Here is a 20,496-nt window from a genome sequence, read left to right on the forward strand (position 1 = left end):
GCATATTAGTTATACATTGACGCTTGATGATTACTTTATTGCTTAATATTAACATGCATTCACAATTTCTTAAAGTGCCAGTTAAGCTGGATATGCAATACTCCTATGTGGTATTTGTAATTAAAGTAGCCACAACATTTACATTACTACTTTTTATATCAATTTAAACTGAACAAAGAGGTGCATGAATTAGTTGTTTTAAAATGTGAACATTAGTTAAGAATCAATACTTGTCAATGACAAAAATATTGATTAACTGATATATACTAGGCAATTATTTTAGAAGATCATATGTTCATAGCCATATCATTTTACATAGTCCTGTTGTCCATAAAGGAATGAGGAGCCAGATCCATGGTGAATTTATAGCTACCCATCCATTTCCTAAAGTATATTTAAAAGGAGTAATGGAACTACTTTTTGACATGGAGTGGAAGCATATTCCAAAGGTAGGGTGTAATTTGGGAGAGATATTTATTCCACCTACAGGTCATGTTTATAATTAAGTTACTAGCAGAAATTTTAAGGGTTTATACTGAAAAAGTAATATTCTGCATGTCTAAACAATGTCTACTTTTTAACTCCAATCCAATATGTTTAAGAAAGGGAGCAGGATATTGGTCTGGAAGTTACACAAGGACAACTCTCACATAAGTAACTAGGAATACCATACTAGTTCAAGACTGGAGGTCACTCATTATAGGAGAATCCTCTTTTCTTCATGTTGCAGTGACATTGGAGTTGATTTTATTAAGCAAAAGAATACAGGTGGCAAAGCTCCTGCATGGTGGAGGTGGGAGTAGAGAGTTTGACCCCACAAAAAAATCATTTAGATAACTTTGTCCAATTATCATCTGATGGTGTATTGAGCAGTGTGTCTAGCTCTGTGAAAATTAGACTGCTCACCCGCTAATAAATTGACTTTCATGCACAGTGGTTAGTCAATGTGCAGTCTATACAAGTCTATGCTGTGTAATAAAATGCTTCAACTATGTTCCTGGTCTCAGTGAGAGCTTCTTCAAAGAATATAGCATACAAAATGGAAAAGCGCGAGTGAGATTTCTGATGTCTCTGCTGGGAAGAATTTAAAGCAACAATGGAATCATGGTATGTATTTACATTTAAGTAACTAAGTAATTATTTAGTGGGCATGAAATTCATTCAGCAACTGGTGACACTACTTATCGTGTATGTATCCATGTATGCATTACTCTGGAAGCTGGCAAAAAGATAAAGATAAATCCTATGGACATACTATTGTCAAGTCAAAGAGGCATTCTGAGAAGAAATCACTGGTACTTGCAGAAGGATTTTGTTTTAATAACTGCAACAAGATGGTGCCATGCTATGTTGCTGAATTGTAACAGTGTGTTGTGAACTCTGAATTTGGCTTGAGTTTAGATAAAGTTTAGATAAAGCACTCACAGTCAGATTCATGAGTAGCATTTGGAGTGAAGTTTGTCAGAGCAAGTATTTTCTGAATAAAGTATAACATTTCAAGGTGTTTGAGACTGCCTTATGCATGGAAACTGCAGTTACAGATATGTAGCAGCTGAAGAAACATGATATACATTCATGTTCTGCGTAAAGTTAAAATACAAACAAGACATAAAAAGTAGAACATTTTGTTAGAGATGCAATAGTAAACTCTCCCTCTATTTAGTTTGTAATTAAAATCATCCATATACTACAGATATGGAAAAGTGGAGCAGAAAACAAGTAGGTAATAGTAATGTACAACTATAATAGTTTTGTAAAAATAGCTGTAGCAATGATAGTAAATATATATATATATATATATATATATATATATATATATATATATATATATATATATATATATATATACATATATGGAAAAACAAACAGATGAGAAAGTAACACTGTGTTACAAGCATTTTTGATACATTCTAAAAAAGGAAAATATTTTTTTTGTAGCTACATTATTATAAATAGTAAAGCAATGAACATGGACACTGATGTATGTGCCACAGTTATCTATTACACATGAAAAATGCTACATATATTGATTCCAAAAAATACTGCCAGAATACAAATGTGAAGCTTGAAACTTATATAAGTGAAAATGGGACAGTTTATCTATTTTAGGTGAAAGAATGGCTGCACCATGCTATGAAAAGCAGAAGGAAGATTTGCAATTAGTTGTGAGAAGAGCTGAAGGACTTTCTAGAAGGAATTAATTTCAGAAATTAGTAATGATCTGGAAGCAAATTATGTGAGCCAATATGTGTTGAATGGGGTTAAATCAGTGCACGAAGTGCTCAATTTACATAAAGATGCTGAGGACTTAAATCACTGAGTGGTGTTAAACTCAGCTGTGGTGTGAAACTGGTGAATTAGGGGTCACAACATAGTTCTACAAAATTTAACCAATAACATTTGCACCAAAAGAAAGAGTAGATAAACATCCCAAATGGCTTGAGAGAAATGACACCATCAGTCCAGTGCAGCAAAGCAAATGGGTAGCTCTGATTGTTTCAGTTATAAAAAAGGGATAAGGCCACATATATTATGGTTAACTATCAACTGTATATTAATCAAACTGCATCTATGGAGACATATGCTCTCCCTTGAATGGGAGAGATGATGGCCGTGACAACTAGCACAGCCATGTTTAATAAAACAGATCTAGTAGCAGCCAATCAACAAGAATTAGTCAAGGATAATTCTGAAAAGCACATCAAGATTAATATGTATGCAGAGACTTCTTCAGTTCTAACATCTTATGATTCAGTGTGAGCTCTGTGCTATCCATTTCTCAAAGAATAATGGAAAACTCATCACCTGCTTCACAACCAAATCCTTTCTCCCACTCAGCATGGGTTTAGGCCTGGTCACAGCATTACTACAGCTCTTATATGCTTCATGGACATAGTTAACCATCCCAAGATGCTGGAAAATTGTTTCTTCACTCTTTCTTGACCTTTCTAAAGCCTTTGATATGGTCTCCCACCCACTCCTTCTCACTAAGCTCTCTAACATACGCATCTCACCCCCAACCCTAAAATGGTTCTCAAACTACCTCACAAGTAGGCAACAATCAACCAGGTGGCAACATTCTTTCTCTCCATTCCTTAACACAACCACAGATGTTCCCCAAGGCTCCATACCAGGGCCCCTTTTGTTCAGCATTTTTATCAACAATTTGCATACCACTCTTAGTCAGGGTACTGTAATCCAATATGTAGATGATGTGACCATCATCTGTACTGCCAATTCCACACCAGAACTACAGCAACTCACCCAAAGTGCCCTCACCTCTGCCAAAACATGGATGGCCAATAATCATCTCACCCTAAAGCCCAACGAAACTAAACTTGTGATTTTTACCCTCAAAAAGCACTTCCCTAAACAAGGATAAATGTACTACTCATGCTCAAAATAACATTATTATTGAGGCTGTACCAAATACAAAATACTAGATGCCATCATAGATGAAGACCTGACATTTGGCCTGCATATTCACTGAAATATCAAGAAAATACATCAAAAACTAGACATCCTCTATAGACACAAACACTTCCTCAACTACTCCACAACATTACCCCTAGTCTCTTCTTTTCTGCTACCATCTCTTCTATATGGTGCCCCTTTCGGTACCAATATCCAGTCCTCTCTGAAATCCAAACTTGACTCATGCTACAATAAAATTTCTAAATTTGTAACCAGTTCAAAATATTTATCTCACCATTGTTCCTTATTATGCGTACTAAATTGGTTAGAACTCTCACATTATCTCACATACATTATATACAATTAGCCACTGCACACAGATTTATGTTTAAGTCATCAAATTGCCCTGACCTGTCTTCTTTACTTACTCAGTATCATCTGAATAGACCTCTCCAATCCAAAAATCAACTGCTCCTGAACCAAACCTTTCAGCTGGTCAGATGATGCACTTCTTTACTATTGCAAAACTATGGAACACCCTCCCACCATCAATCAGGACTACCAGCAGTGCAGCTCTCTTTAAAAATCCCTGAAACAACACCTTTTCTCTCTATGGCAGTGCATGCACATGTGTCAAAACTGCACTTCCCAAAACCTGACTCCCTTTTTTAATATTACCCCACCTTCACTAATTACTATTGTGTTATTACTCTTTCTATCTCAAAACACTTACTTAACAACAGTAATGGTATCTGCTATATTTGTTCACCTATAGTTAAGCTTATGACTTTACAAGCATTAATTATTCAGACTATGCAAGAACCTAAGCTACTCATGAGTAACTTAATTATCCTAACATGTTATAGCCTAACTTGTGATATTTTAATTGTGCAACCCACTTTATCCTTGATATTGTAATCTGTGATTATACTCAGATTTTTACATTGCTCATTCTATTGTCAGCTGTGACTCATGCATTGTATGCACTAATCATATTAATCTATTGCATTGTTTGTATTGTGCATTGTATGTATTGTTTATTTTAGTGTAGAGCTTTTCTCCCTGGGCCTCCAGTGAAAATGGGCTCACTATGGTGCAGTGCACCATCCAGTTAAACAAATGCAAATAAATAAAAAATAAATAAATAACTCCCTTAAGCATTTGGATGATTTATTGATTGCAGTAGTAAAGAAAGTGAATATCTCATTAACTTACATAAATTACTGCAAACTTTGCTAAACGGTGGCCTGAGTGTTAAAAACAGAAAACATGAGTCTGAGAAATTGCATAGTGAATGTCTGATTATATAGTATACAGTACAAAGAATTAAAAGAATATAACTGGATAATAAGGTTAAGAGTGGACCATACACCTGGTATAAATGAAATGGTCACTATTAAACTTGTTCTTAAGCATAAACAACTTTGCTTTAAATGAAATTATTTTTAATTGTTTCTGTATTATGGTTGGCTGATTCTTGTCCTGTGACTATCCAGCTGCTATTTAAATGTGGATCAGTTTTTTGTATTTTACTTGATATTGCACTGAGGAAGGATTGCTATCTGAAAGTTTTGCATTTTCCTTTTAATAAAACCTTTGGCGTTCCTAAGCCGCTGGGTTCTTTGTATTGGGCTTGTTTTTGAGCGGCTAGCTTTGTCAAGGCATTCTTTTTATTTATTTCATCATATAGTATACAGGAAAGGGATACACCCTTCTGCTAGGAAAGTGAAAGCCGTTTATGAGGAGCCCCACTTCCAGTGCATTAGCTTGACTAATTATCATGAGAAGATCATGCTTAACCAGAGCACAGTGTTAACACCACTCTAAGGTTGCTTAAAGATAATATAACTTGGCAGCAGAAATGAACTCATTAGAATACATTCAGAAACTATAACAAAATGTTTACTTTTGGTAAGGTATATGTATTTTCTCAGGAGGTACTGGAAGTACTGTTATCACTTGCAATGTATCAGCTTGTAGCACAGGTATACTGATTCAACATGCCTTGATTCATAAGCTTAAAAGTCAACTATGTATGAGTAAACAATCCTTTTTGGTTCAGAGCGAAAGTATTTTCAGACAGAAAGATTCATTTGATTTAATTTTTTGAAAAAAAGAAATGTCATCAATACCTTTAGGACAGAGAATTCAAGTTGGTTACTGGCCATAATCCTTTACTAATATTGATTAGCAAAAGAGATTTTTTACAATAGCAGCAGTAGCAAGAATTCAGAGATGGGCTATATTAATGTCAGTCTATGACTATCAAATGAAAGTGTTGCCCCACCTGAATTTTCAGATAATTCTACATAAGGAATTGTAGAATATGCAAATCTTTGCATTAGGAACATTTTCACGATGATCATATTGAAGCAGATTTGACATAACAGGCAACTAGAACCAGTAAAGAACTGTCTTGAAGGTTAACCAGCAATAACAAATGGTGATGAGTGCTTGAAAATGTCTAATAAAAGACACCTCAAAATAAGTGTGTGACATTTCCCAGCATAAACGTGGAAATTCCCACAGGTATAATACTGCTTTTCTACCCATCTCCTGTTTTGAATGACATAGTAAATGTGCTTTCTATATCTTTATCCATATTTTCAGTCCCTTCTAGCTTTGGTAACCAGACTACCCTTCTACCTAGTGTTTTTATTATAACAATACTAGAGTGACCTGTGTGGAGTTCTTCCAATACAGTTCCACTCAGGTTTCATGGAAAAAACTTGAGTGCCCCATTAGACACAACCTTTCTCCACTGCAAATTTGAATCTTTCTTTTATTAGACATTTTCAACCTCTCATCACCATTTGTTATTGCTGGTTAACCTTCAAGACAGTTCTTTACTGGTTCTAGTTACCTGTTATGTCAAATCTGCTTCAATATGATTGTCCTGAAAATGTTCCTAATGCAAAGATTTGCATATTCTATGATTCCTTCTGTAGAATTATGTATTCAGGACAGTGGTACATTCATATTTGAAATGGACAGAAGTATTTTATAGACATGAAATCATGTCTCAAGCTACTGTTATTTGTTTGAGAAGACTTTTTGCTGTCTGTGTTTTAACTGAACATACTGTCAGGGACAAAGGAGTCCCTTTTGTTTTAGAAGAATTTCGGTTCACTAGGCAAACAGAATTATTAATTCCATTAATGCACCTCAACATCCAGCAACAAATTATTTACCTGAAAGATTCATAAAAAACATTCAAGGCAGATATGAAGAAACTAACACAAGCTGGAAGATGAGGATGTAGTTTTGCTTTTTCTGTTTAAATGCAAAGCAACTCCAAACTGTACTACAGGATAGACATATGTAAAACTGTACATGAACACATTAGAAATAGACTTGACTTTATTAAATCAAAACATTGCTGAAATGTTTCAAATAAATACTTAGAAACTTCCAGCACAGCAAATATTCAAGAGCCAGGCCACTCAACAAAAAAGATTGAGTGTATCACCAAAATTCATAGATACAAAGACATTCCAAGGTCTATTTAGTTTTATGCAATCTGCTGCTTGCCATGACTCTCCCTCAGGCACCTCCTTTTTCCAGGAGGACCATAACCAGTCTATCCCAGAGTAAATTTCTGAATACTCATTGAGTCATGTTTGTGTTTAAAGGTAGATAGTGAGTCACACTGCTTAATATGTGAAGGGGTGTATTCCAGAGGTTTGGAAGGCACTGAGATACCAACCTGTCCCTACATTGTGTGGAGATTTACTCCCTTCTTTTAATACTGGTGGAACCATTGAATCTGTGTAGATGCCAGAGGTACAAGACAAAATTGCCTCTTAAGGCATTTTAGAGAGACTGAGATCTCCCCGGAAAGCCTATAAAACACTAAATAAAGAGATAGAGTATCCAGACTCTTTTGATAGCTCGTGGACTTTAGACCTATAATCTTTTTGGTTGGGAACCTTTGGGGTCTCTTACTTTTAGAAAATGTCACTCTGCAATCATCTAATTTACAGATATAATCAATGAACAGTACTGATGAGCGAAAGGGACTTCTTTTGGGGTTTTAATATAGAATGACATGAGGAGACATACCTTTTACAGAGTTTCCTATAAAATGATATGTTTTATTTTGGTGTCCAATTCAAGTCTATTCAAGTTAATTATTTTATTCTTGAGTTTAGGCATAATTTTCATGAAAGTAGAAGGCTGTTCAGTGCCAAGACCTTGCCTTTTTCAAAGTTATGAGTGGAGAACTCAGTAGTGTCTCTCTGTATCTCACCCAGGGTAAGATGTTTAAGATTATTCACCCCCACATGGACAACTACTATGTCAGAATGATATCCTAGGTGGTGCAGGAACCTAAGGATCCTAGTGATATACTTAATGCTAGCACCAGAGAGGCAGCCCTCACCCTATCCTTTACCAACATGCTTAATGCTATATCTGTGTCTCTAAAATGAAGTCATCAATGCATAAGACATTTCTGAGATGTCATGTGGGCTTATGGGTCCTTAAGGATGCAGGCTTGCAGTACAGATGACACCTAGTAGTAATAGTAAGTGTGAATGCAAGTATCAGTGCTGTGTTAGTATTTTGGCTATGTGGCTGAAAAAAGCCAGGAGGATGTCTAGGAGTCCTAGAGACTTACTACAGGATTTAATTAGTACCTCAGCATATGTCAGTAATGTATTTTTGTTGTGGTGCTGCTTACTGAGCATATGTGGGATGGAGAAACTAGCCCCCAATTTTGATAAATAAGTGCATCTCTCTCTCTGAGTCCAGCTGCTGTAGGTTTCATGCAGGATACCTGCCAAGAGAAGACAATAGTAAGTGTACTTAACCCACCAGCATCTGGCTTAATACTACTTCACAGGAAACAGCTTGAGATTAATGCTACTGTTTTCTTCTGGTGAGAGAAGGAGCAAAGGATCACTGATTCCTAGTGGTGTGCAGATGTGTTGAGTCCAGCGCTATCTTCTCTACCAGATAGATTGCACCTCTAGTAATCATCTAAAAAAGGTACTGATTCCACCTGTGAAAGATGCACTGGAATGTCAAAAAATATGACATATATGTTTTGTTTTTTTTGAGGCTAATACCAAGATTATAGTAAACAGAATTTAAGCATCATACAATTCCAAAATTAGTGCAAAACAGGGATGGTTGAAGATATACAAAGTAAAAACAGCTTAGTAACAAAAGTAGGGGGAACCAATTTTGATTTAGATTTTGCTGAAGATAGTTGCACCTACAGCTACTTGTAGACAGTCAGCAATCTGAGTCTATGTAACATAGTGGAATGAACAAATTAACTTAAGGACAGACAGATAAAAAAACACTGGGTTTAAGGACAATATGAATGATACTTTAAGTGGGAACATTTTCCCATATAGCAGTCAATCCTATAGCAGAGGCAGTTGAAGTCAGCTTTCTTATAAAATCCTTGGAATGTTTATAAATAAAAATACTAGTCTATAGCTCCTCCCACAATTCACAAGTAATGAACCTCTGCTAGTTCTTGTAAATAACCAAAAGTCACAATCTTTGTTGCCTAACCAAATCTTGTAATAACATGCTACAACAACAAAAACACAGAGTGCAGCCTAACAAAACAACAACATGAGCAATACAAACAAAGAAATATGCTTTACCTTTCACACGTTTATAGCTAAGTACTAGGTTAGCTGCCCTTTTAGGCCATTTTGAGCCTAGCCAATTTCCCTCAATGGTGAGAATCAAACTGTGTACCTTGTGTCTGTGAGGTAAATGCCTTAATATTTATGTCAACCCCCAATGCTTTTTTAGAGGATTCAAACCCTGCACCCTTGACAAAGATAAACTCAGCACTAACCCACTGCATTAGCTGATAAGTTCAAATGAAGGCTGGGGGCATCAAACCTTGCACCACAGAACTACAGCTGATAGCCTTAACCCTCTGCATCAACTGCTAATATAGAATGTACACTTACTACCCCTCAGGGGATCAAACCCAAGTCATATTAATGGGAGCCAGGAATACTCACCACTATACTAACAAGTTCGACAGCATGCAATCTATTCTATAGTGAACTTTCTTAGGAAAACCTTGAAGTGCAGGAATAAAATGACTGACTGTCTAATGAATTTTTGCTTCTTACTGGTTGCTGGTTATATTATTCTGAAATGGGATTACAATTAAATGAATGCTTCTGAGTTTTCTTGCTGAGGTTGTTGTGTTTAAAGTGAAAGCTGATAGAATGTTGATTCATTGTTTGCTTGCTGTAAGAAAAAACTGCATAAATGAATAACTATCATTCATTCGTTAGCTTAGCCATAATGAAGTATTTTGCCAGAGAAGCAGATCAAACAGGAACATGTTCATTGTTATTGCAGGTAGTATACATGGCTTATTATGATGCTATTCTCCCTTTTAAATATTTACCACACATTTCCAACTTGTCACTCATTGTGTCACACATTTTGCTGAAGAAAGGATGAGTGTTATGAGTGTTGATGAGATTGTTTAATCCTCAAAAAATTAGATTTGGTGAAAAAAGCCTCTCTAACCTTGACTGTATGGGTTTTGTCCATGAGTCTGTTGGTTATCCAAGAGAGTAGATATGGGTTAATGTTTGAGTTAGCTTGTCGGTAATATCAACATCTTATAGGCTACTAAGAGGTGGCTTGTGCCTGGCCTACAGGGCAGGCTGCATTTCTGCCCTGATGAGAAATGTGGCACATCCACAAGTCAAACGGCACAAGAGTCACTCGCTCTAGGGATCTTAACCTACTCTGTGACATAAATAGAACATGCTGGAGCAATAGATATATCTCCCAGAGATTGCCACAGCTCTGGAATAAACTTCCACTGACCCTATTCACGTGCAACATAGGCAAATGGATGGCAGACCGCAAATTCATCCTGAGGGTGGCACCATTGTCCCTCATTACGGGGTAGTTGGTGTTGATCATAGACCCCATCTGTGAATTATCTCCATCTAACCAAGGAAAATTGTGTCAATTCAGGATTAACATGACTGGGCTTGTAAGGGCTCTAGGGCCACTAGCCTAGTAACCTCCTATAAACCTTTGAACCTATGATATAGTATTACAGGCTATAGCTAGATGCAGCTATACAATGTGTATGAACCAGCTGTTGTCCATTTTCATTCTTAATTAAGCCTACCAGGTATAGTTGATCAGACCTACCTTTTGCAAAACCTGATTGGTCAGGTTGAGGAATTGTAGACTGCCAATATATTTGTTTATACGTTCCATAACAATATGTGTGATCACTTTACAAATAGTACAAGTGAGACTAATTGGTTTATAGTTCTGTGGGTCATAGAGCCCTTTGTGAAAGCCATAGAGCCACCTTTTTATAGGGAATTGTTGTGATCATTCTTGATGTCTCAGGCACATATCCAGTGGGAGCTAAGACTTGAATAGTTTTAAGAGGGGATTGGTGAGGTTAGGATTGGTATTGCTCAGGGATTAGCCTGATATGTGGGTCAGACCCACAAAACTAGTGATTTTGGTTTTGGATAAGGGCAAGGAGGGAAGAGTGAGGATACATTAGAACTGAATTTAACTGTAATTATATTGCCAATGTCATCAGGGTTGGAATAGAGGGTACCATTTGAGATCAGCTTGGTATATTGTTGAGTGTTACTCCTGATATTCCTAACATAGTTAAAAAAGGATTCATAGGTTTCTATGGAACAGGTGGTAGTAATGCAGGTGATACAATATGTAATAGTTAATTACTTGGCCATAGTGTAGATTATATACACCATAGATTAAATGCTATACATAACATACCATACATTATTTAGTAGATGATCACCATCTTCACATGTAAAGCTTGTGAAGGAAGACCATTCAATCTTAATTTTAAATTTTGTTTGGGCAGTAGCACTTGAATTCTGGTGTTAATAAAAGTAAATGCAATTGTTTAGTCATCTAGGACATGGTAGCTAACCTTCCTGTTTCCCAGTCTCACATTGTAACAGTGTAACATTTAATTAACCATATTTCCAGTACTTGAGTAATATGAAAAGGGTTTTCAGTTGTAGTATTTTGTCACAGAGAATCAGGGAACTAATGTAAGCAGTAATAATTTTATCATACTCCCTTGTGTTTTTGTTGAACAGGTTCTGAAGGTGGTGTCACAAGAGTTAACCGTTGCCTGGATGCTGCAAAAGCCTGCAATGTGGATGAAACATGTCAAAGGTTGCGGACAGAGTATGTTTCAGCCTGCATAAGACGTTCTAATAAAGCTGATACCTGCAACCGTTCCAAGTGCCACAAAGCGCTACGCAAATTCTTTGACAGAGTACCACCAGAGTACACACATGAGCTATTATTCTGTCCATGTGATGACACAGCTTGCGCAGAACGCAGAAGACAGACTGTTGTTCCAGCATGTTCTTTTGAACTGCAAGAAAAACCAAGCTGTTTGTCAATTTTGGAGTCATGCAAGGAAGATTATATTTGCAGGTAATGTATGTAAGATATGTCTAAAATAAGGATAATATTTATTTTATGTATATAAAGGTGCATAGGTATATATATATATATATATATATATATATATATATATATATATATATTTTTTTTTATATATATATATATTTATTTATTTCACATTTGTTTACCGGGGAGGTCCGACGTGACAAAGCTATCCATTTTCAGTGGAGGCCCAGGGAGAAAAGCTCCAGAAACAGTTGCTAACATGCTATACATAAGATATTTACATGAGCATTGTGGTTTACATATACATTTATAAAATATAACAGATAATAACAGTTTACTATTAAAATGTCGAGGTTTAGAATAAAAATGGTACTTAACAGCGAATTGTTTCGCCAAAAGTACACATAACCTAATGGCCCTAATGTAAAAATAATAAATTCATAGGTTAGTACTAACCTAACTGCCCTTGTGAGCCATTTGAAGCCTAACCAATTATCCCTTGTGAGACTCAAACCCTGCACCTTGTGTTTGAAAGGCAAACATCTTAACCATTAAGCCACCCTCCAAATAGGCTGTTAATGCCGAAAATGTCTACAACGACATTTTATGGCATTAACAACAACGCCACCCTTGCCGTAACTCCCTAACCCTACACCTAACATCCCGTTTTTGCAGGGGGGCAAGCCCCCCTGCACCCCCCTAACTAAATATTCCAACTCCGAGATCGTACTACAGTGAGGAAAGGGATATATTTCCCTAATCACACTGTATCGTGATCCCTGTACATAATCGAATGTTATATTTGCAAATGCACAGTACATTCACAAATATACCATTCGATTGCATAGCTTGCACACATATGAACTATTCGAACATCTGTAGTTTGAATAGTTCATAGGCATTCAATGCTACACCAATATTTCAATAGGAAACCGATAATAACATATGATTGCATAAAATATTTACATAAGCATTGTGGTTTAGACATACAATTAAAAGTATAGTAGGTAGTAACATGTGATTGCTGTTGTGATGCTCGTGCCCTGACCCAGCAATCAAGGATCCTCAATCCTCATCACTAACACCAGTGAGGGGCATCTCATATAGGAGGAAAGGATAACAAATACACACAGTAAAGTGCAATTTCCCTTAAGAGCACACAGAGATCACAGTCAGTCTGGGGCTGGTCGCCCCCTTGCTCTCCAGGTCCCCAATAAGACTCCCCACTGGCACAGCTATAGGCTCCAGATAGCCTAGTGGGCAAGCTAAAACCTCCAGCACCCTTTCTGTCCAACCAGTGCTCTTGTCCCTGGCCAAGTAGCTGAAACACACACACACACACACACACACACACACACACACACACACACACACACACACACACTTTGAGAAGAGTTTATACAATCACACAGACACTCCTGGGGAAGGCTGGCTCAGGTTCTCCAGCGGTGCCCCTTTTTCTCAGACCATTTGGTAGTACCAGCTGCCACCACCCACTAATATTTATCAGCCACTCAAAAGCCCTTAAAAGGGTGTCCAGTTATTATTGTGCACTCTTATTATCCAATTGGTAGTATAGCCCCAGGCTAAAGCTATTGGAGTGGCTTTGCACAATTTTACCAAAGGCATGCAAGTACTCTAAAGAGCTTAAATTATCTCTACAAAAACAGCCACAGTTGAAAGGGTTTTAAAAATATTTAATAACAAATAGTCAAAACACAAGACAATACTTTTTACTACACAGTGCTAGTCAAGAGTTCAGAGATCACAGAGAAATACTTAAAATAATTCAGTAGTACAGTTCTGACATCACAGAAAAACACTTAGTCTAATATTTCTAGTTTCTAGCCATTTCTAAGAGAAAACACAAGTTTAAGATAGCTTACATATAGAGCAAGACAGTGCTGATGAGTTGGATGGTCAAAACAAAAGTACTTAATGCTCTCTGATTCTCTCTGTTTTTAAAATCACATTCCTGGTTCACATTACATTATTCTTCACACTTCCCTGGGTTTCCAGACTAAGAGAAACTACATTTACATTCTTCACCTTTGGGCAGAAACCAGAGGAATAAAGGACATTTATGCATGCAAATTCTGGCCATTAACTCTGGCCTTAAAACAATAGGCAGGATGCTTCACTCTAGACTTACTGGCTCTGAGTTTTAACATCAAAGGGTCACAACATGCTTTACTTGGTCAGTACAGTGCACTGTTGTTAATTTAAGACAACAAGCCCATGGTTTACATTAATATTTACAGATGGCAGAATTATCTCCAAACATCTATCTGACTAGGCTGGCAGCCTTCATCTATCTCCTCCCCTGGAGAACTCAAGCTATTTTTTCAACTAACCCTTGAGAAATGCTGCTTGAGGGAGTTAGGTCTATCTGAGTTTACCTTACCCCCTTCCCTGTCTTGTGAGTCCATCTGCATTGGCATTGCTAATCCCACTGCGGTGCTGCATGGACATATATGCTTGCAACCCCAGGCTCCATCTTAGCAACTTGGTATTTTGCTGGCTGGCTCTGTTCAACCATGTCAGGGGGCTGTGATCTGTCATAACAGTGAATTTCCTTCCATACAAGTAAGGCTGAAGTTTCTGCAGTGCCCACACAATGGCTAGACATTCCTTTTCTACAGCTGCATAGCATTCGTCCCTGGGTTGGAGCCTACAACTGAGATAAACCACTGGGTGCTCTTCCCCCTCTGAAGAAATCTGGCTAAGTACAACCCCCACCCTGTGGTTTGAAGCATCCACCTGCACAACAAATTCTTTGCAGTAATCTGGACTGGCTAACACAGGGGGCCCTCCCAACGCTTCTTTAAGCTTCTGGAATGCCTGCTCACATGCCGGGGTCCACACTACCTTATCTGGCCTGTTCTTCCTTGTCAGGTTTGTGAGAGGAGCAGCTATGGTACTATAACTGGGGACGAACCTTCTGTAGTACCCTGCTGTCCCTAAAAATGCCCTCACCTGCTTTTTGGTAACAGGTGCAGGCTATGCCTGAATGGCTTTCAATTTGGCAGATTCTAGCCTTATCTTACCACTCCCCACTCTATGTCCTAGGTAGGAGACCTCTTCCATACCCACCTGACATTTGCTCAGCTTTAATAGTCAACCCTGCCCTCTGTAGTCTGCCCAGCACCTCCCTGACATGCTGAAGGTGCTCTGGCCAGGAATGGCTGTAAAAGGCAATATCATCTAGGTAAGCATGGGCAAACCCTCCTGCTGGGGCATTCTTCATCCCAAAGGGTATTTTTGTGAACTCATAAAAGCCAAAAGGGATCACAAAGGCTGACTTCACTCTAGCACTAGGAGTCAAGGGCACCTGCCAGTAACCCTTGGTGAGCTCAATGGTTGTAAGCTACTTAGCCCCACCCAGCTGCTCTAGGCCCGCATCTGTCCTAGACATGGGGTAAGCATCTGACTCTGTGTGACTATTTAATTTCCTGTAGTCCACACAGAACCTGGTGCCGCCATCCTTCTTTGGCACCAGCACCACTGGGGAGGCCCAGGGACTGTTGGACTCTTGAATCAACCCTAGTTCCAACATTTCCTGTACCTCTTCCCTCAGAGTCTGTTTGACTCTCTTAGGCACTCTATAAGGGGCCTGCCTAATAGGCCTTTGGGGTCCTGTATTGACCTGGTGCTGCCCCAGGTGGGTGCACCTTGGTTTCCCAGTGAACATCTCCCCAAATTCCTGCAACACTGCTCAGATTTCTCAAACCTAGGTAGGACATAGCTGCTGGGACATTGCTACCTCTTCCACTGAGGTGTCAGCCCAAGCCTTACTGAGGAGATCAGTCCCCAGATCTCCCTTAGACTCCTCCTGCAATCCACTGTAAATGTTCAGCACAAGGGCCTCCCTATCATGGTAAGGTTTCATCATGTTAACATGGTACAATTTGTGCCCCTGCTTTCTGCCTAGCAGTTCCACCATGTAGTTAACATCATTTACCTTTCTTCCCACCTTGTCGGGACCCTCCCAAGCTGCTTGCAGTTTGTTGCATCTGACAGGAATAAGAACCATTACCTGCTGCCCCACAGCATACTCTCTAGCTCGAACATTCCTGTCATACCACACCTTTTTCCATTGTTGGGATTCTGCCAGGTTCTCCTGGGCCAAGCCCATGAGTTCCCTGAGCCTTGTTCTGAGGTCCAGGACATATGCCACAACAGACTCCTTGTGAGCCTCACACTCACCTTCCCACTCATCTCAAATTAAATCTAAAGGTCCCCTCACCCTATGCTCATACAGAAAATCAAAGGGTGAAAAACCTGTGGATTCCTGGGGAACCTCTCTGTAAGCAAACAACAGATGGTGCAAATGTTGTCCTACTCTCTCCTAAACTGATTTGCAAATGCCTGCAGCATGGACTTGATTGTAGAGTTTAACCTCTCAACAAGACCATTAGTCTGGGGGTGGTCTTCATGTGCTTCACCCCACTGGACTCCCACAGACAAGACAGCAGGTCTGACATGAAATTGGCATCTCTGTCAGTCAGTATTTCTTTTGGGAAACCTACCCTACTGAAAATATCTAACAAAGCATTTGCCACCTTCTCTGCCTCAATGGAGGACAAAGCCATTGCCTGAGGGTATCGTGTAGCATAATCCACTACCACTAGGATATACTTTTTCCCTGTGGAACTTGGGGTACTCAGAGGACCCACAATATCCATAGCTTCCCTCTGAAATGGCTCTTCAATCACAGACAAAGGCATCAAAAGAGCTCTCACCTTGTCTCCTGCCTTGCCTACCTTTTGGCACAGCTCACAGTTCCTGTAGTACCCTGTTACATCTCTGGAAATTCCAGGCCAATAGAAGATCTGCATAATACACCTCTTTGTACTTTTTATGCCCATATTACCTGAAGAGGGAATATCATAGGCTATGGCTAGAAGCAGCAGATGGTAGGCTCTAGGCACTATCAACTGCTGTACCCTCTCACCTTTTATCCCTCCCTCAGGGATCCACTCTCTGTATAGTAACCCTTTGTCCCAGTATACAGATTCCTCCTTTCCTTGAGAATCAGGTGCCTCCCTAGCTACCTGCCTCAGGCCTTGCAATGTAGAGTCTGAGAGCTGAGCCCGTCTCAACTTGCACCTTATAACCCTTCCCAGCTTTCCTTCCACAGGAAGTCTGGCATCCTTGGACAGTGGTGCCTCACTGTCAGCCTGGGTACTACTACTCACCTCTACCTTTGCAGTCACTCTGTCCAAGGGACCATAAGTACCCCCAAGCAGCTGTGGCTCACCTTCAGTCTCACTGCTACAGGGTAGCTCCCTCCCTGAGGTAACCACCTCACCAGTCCTGGCTGCAAGTATGCAGTCTGTCTGGGTCTCCTCCAGGCTACCAGACTTACCTGTTTGTCTCCAAGCCTGACTGCATGTAACTGCACAAGCACAGGGTACTGCACTATCAATATAATTCCCTGTCAGGACATCTGCACAGATATCCTCAACCATACCTACTTGCTGGCTTCCTTTTCCACCCTCCCAGTCAAGGTGAACCTTAGCCAAAGGTATTTGGAATGGGATCCCTCCTAAAGCCCTGACTGGAGTAGACTGCCCAGGCAAGTAGTGCAGATTTTTCTGAAGAGTCCTAATGAAGAACTTTGCTTGACATAGATGGGTAGCCTGTTCCAGAGTATGGGAAGTCTCTGGGACAGGAATCTATCCTTCCAGCAAGTCCTGTTTATTGTGGTGACAAGGTTTAGGTCCCTAGAGCATGTAGCTCAGAAGGATTGGGATTTCTTTAGGTGTAGCATGTTCAACAGCTCTGGGTTAGACATAGCTTTATATGTTAGGCAGAGATCACCTCAGAGTAGGCGATATGCTATGGAGTAAAGCTGGAGTTTTTTTAGACGGTCAGTGTAGGGCATTTGTTTGGAGCCAGTAATCCTATTTGTGAGGTACTTCTGTGGTCTTTCCAGATGTAGCAGATGTCTTGTGAGGTACATTCCAAAAGGGGCATTGCACTCTATAATGGATCTAATGAGTGTCGAGTAGAGGGGAACAATGACCTCTTTTTTCCTGGATGAGGACCCTTTTATGATGAGGTGTGCCACTTAGAAGGACTTCCTGACTACTGAGGTGATGTGACTATCAAAGGAGAGACTACTGTCCACCTGGGTGCCAAGGTCTCTTATCACACATTCGGTGTTAAGTAGATTGCTACCTATGTGGTAGTTCATGGGTACAGAGTTTTTACCAAAAGGATGACACTGCACTTTTTGGCATTGAGCTTGAGGCCATGGCTCTGACACCAGGCATCTGTCTCAGTGAAGCCCTTCTATTGGATGTCCACATCATTTGGGGACTTGACTATGGCTCCTAGTTTGCAGTCATCTGTGAACTTCATTAGCCAGAGGTCTTCTGTGTTAGGCTGTACTTCAGAGAAGTAGATACCAAACAGGAGAGGTCCCAGGACTGAACCCTGTGGTACTCCACTTGTCACATGGTTTGAGGACAGATTTGGAGTCTGCAAATTTTACAGTGTGGGTTCTGTCAGTGAGCCAGATGGCAACCCATCTTGTGATGTAAGGATTTATACCTAGTTTAGTGAATTTAGCTATAATTCCAGAATGGGGGATGGTGTTGAAAGTCTTGGGGTGGTCAAGATAGGCTATGTGAACCACCTTACCCTCCTCTACAGCTTTGGTGACTGCCTCAAAGAAGTTGATTAGGTTCAGGAGGCATGATCTGCCTTTCACAAAGCCGAACTGGGTGGGATCCAGAGTTTGGAGGTTACCAGTGTCTTTGTTTATGAGTTCCATGATGATACGTTCCATGGCCTTGCAGACCAGGCTCATCAGGCTAATAGGGCGATAGTTCCCAGGATCAGTGGTGGCTCCCCCTTTGTGGAGAGGGATAACTGTTTATGTGTGCCATTCAGTGGGCACAAAGCCTGATACTGTGCACTGTTATTGTCCAATTGGTAGGATAGCCCCAGACTAAAGCTATTGGAGTGGCTTTGTACAATTTTACCAAAGGCATGCAAGTAGTCTAAAGAGCTTAAATTATCTCTACAAAAACAGCCACAGTTGAAAGGATTTTAAAAACATTTAATAACAAATAGTCAAAACACAAGACAATGCTTTTTACTATACAGTGCTAGTCAAGAGTTCAGAGATCACAGAGAAATACTTAAAATAATTCGGTAGTACAGTTCTGACATCACAGAAAAAACACTTAGTCTAATCTTTATAGTTTCTAGCTATTTCTAAGAGAAAACACAAGTCTAAGATAAACTTACATATAGAGTAAGACAGTGCTGATGAGTTGGATGGTCAAGACAAAAATGCTTAATGGTCTCTGATTCGCTCTGTTTTTAAAATCACATTCCTGGTTCATATTACATAATTTTTCACACTTCCCTGGCTAACAGAAACTACATTTACATTCTTCACTTCTGGGCAGAAACCAGAGGAATAAAGGACATTTATGCATGCAAATTCTGGCCATTAACTCTGGCCTTAAAACAATAGGCAGGGTGCCTCACTCTAGACTTATTGGCTCTGAGGTTTAACATCAAAGGGTCACAACATGCTTTACTTGGACTGTAGAGTGCACTATTAAATTTTTTCCACCTCCACATGTAACACTATTTTTACCATTTAAGACAACAAGCCTGTGGTTTACATTAATATTTACAGATGATAGAATTATCTCCAGAATTCTATCTGGCTAGGCTGGTAGCCTTCCTCTATCTTCACCCAATCTTTACATATCTCCCCCCCCTGGAGAACTCAAGCTAGTTTTTCAAGTGACCCTTGAGAAACGCTGCTTGAGGGAGTTGGGTCTGTCTGAGTTTACCTTACCCCATTCTCTGTCTTGAGAGCCCATCTGCATTGGCATTGCTAATCTCACTGCGATGCTGCATGGACATATCATATGCTTGCAACCCCAGGCTCCATCTTAGCAATTTGGCATTTTGCTGACTGGCTCTGTTTAAATATGTTAGGGGGTTGTGATTTATCATAACAGTAAATTTCCTTCCATACAGATAAGGCTGAAGTTTCTGCAGTGCCCAAACTATGGCTAGACATTCCTTTTCTACAGCTGCATAGCATCGACCTACTGTGTATGTCAGAACACTGTACTATCAATACAGTGTCTGACACACACACACGCACACACACACACACACACACACACACACACACACACACACACACACACACACACACACACATACACATGTATATGAGTACCTAACATAACAGTGAATGCACAGAAGAGCAAGAAAAAGATTAATCTCTTTAGACTGGAAGCAAAAGAACATGTATTTTACACAGGAGGTAAGCCTCACTTGCACCCCCCCACAACATCCCTTACTAACTATAATACCAACTCTGGATTGCACAACAGTGTGAAAAGGGCAAATTCCCAGACCTTACTGCACTGCAGTCTTGCAACTAGAGTTTCCAGCAGGCGGAAAAGCAGCAAAATAAGAGTGTGTTCACGCTTAGCTATTGCAGCCATATATATATATATATATATATATATATATATATATATATAAATATATATATATAAATATGTGTGTGTGTGTGTGTAGTCACACATATTCTGAGAAAAAAGTAGGGCGAGAGAGAGAGAAAGTGAAAGTGCCTGATAACGTGGAGTTACAAAATGCTGAAAATAAAAATGT

At 39.4% G+C, this 20,496-nt stretch overlaps 1 protein-coding gene across 1 annotated transcript in view; it reads left to right on the top strand.

Moving 5' to 3' along the window:
• Positions 1 to 20,496, top strand: part of GFRA4 (GDNF family receptor alpha 4) — a 1,199,889-nt gene that overhangs the window by 916,620 nt on the left and 262,773 nt on the right. Inside the window, exon 4 of the mRNA XM_044064083.1 lies at positions 11,517 to 11,862. Coding sequence (XP_043920018.1) covers positions 11,517 to 11,862 — 346 coding nt within the window. The remainder of the gene's footprint in view (positions 1 to 11,516; positions 11,863 to 20,496) is intronic.

This window comes from Protopterus annectens, chromosome 2.part2, assembly GCF_019279795.1.
Source record: "Protopterus annectens isolate FY-2018-M chromosome 2.part2, PAN1.0, whole genome shotgun sequence".
NCBI classification, from domain to species: Eukaryota; Metazoa; Chordata; order Ceratodontiformes; family Protopteridae; genus Protopterus; species Protopterus annectens.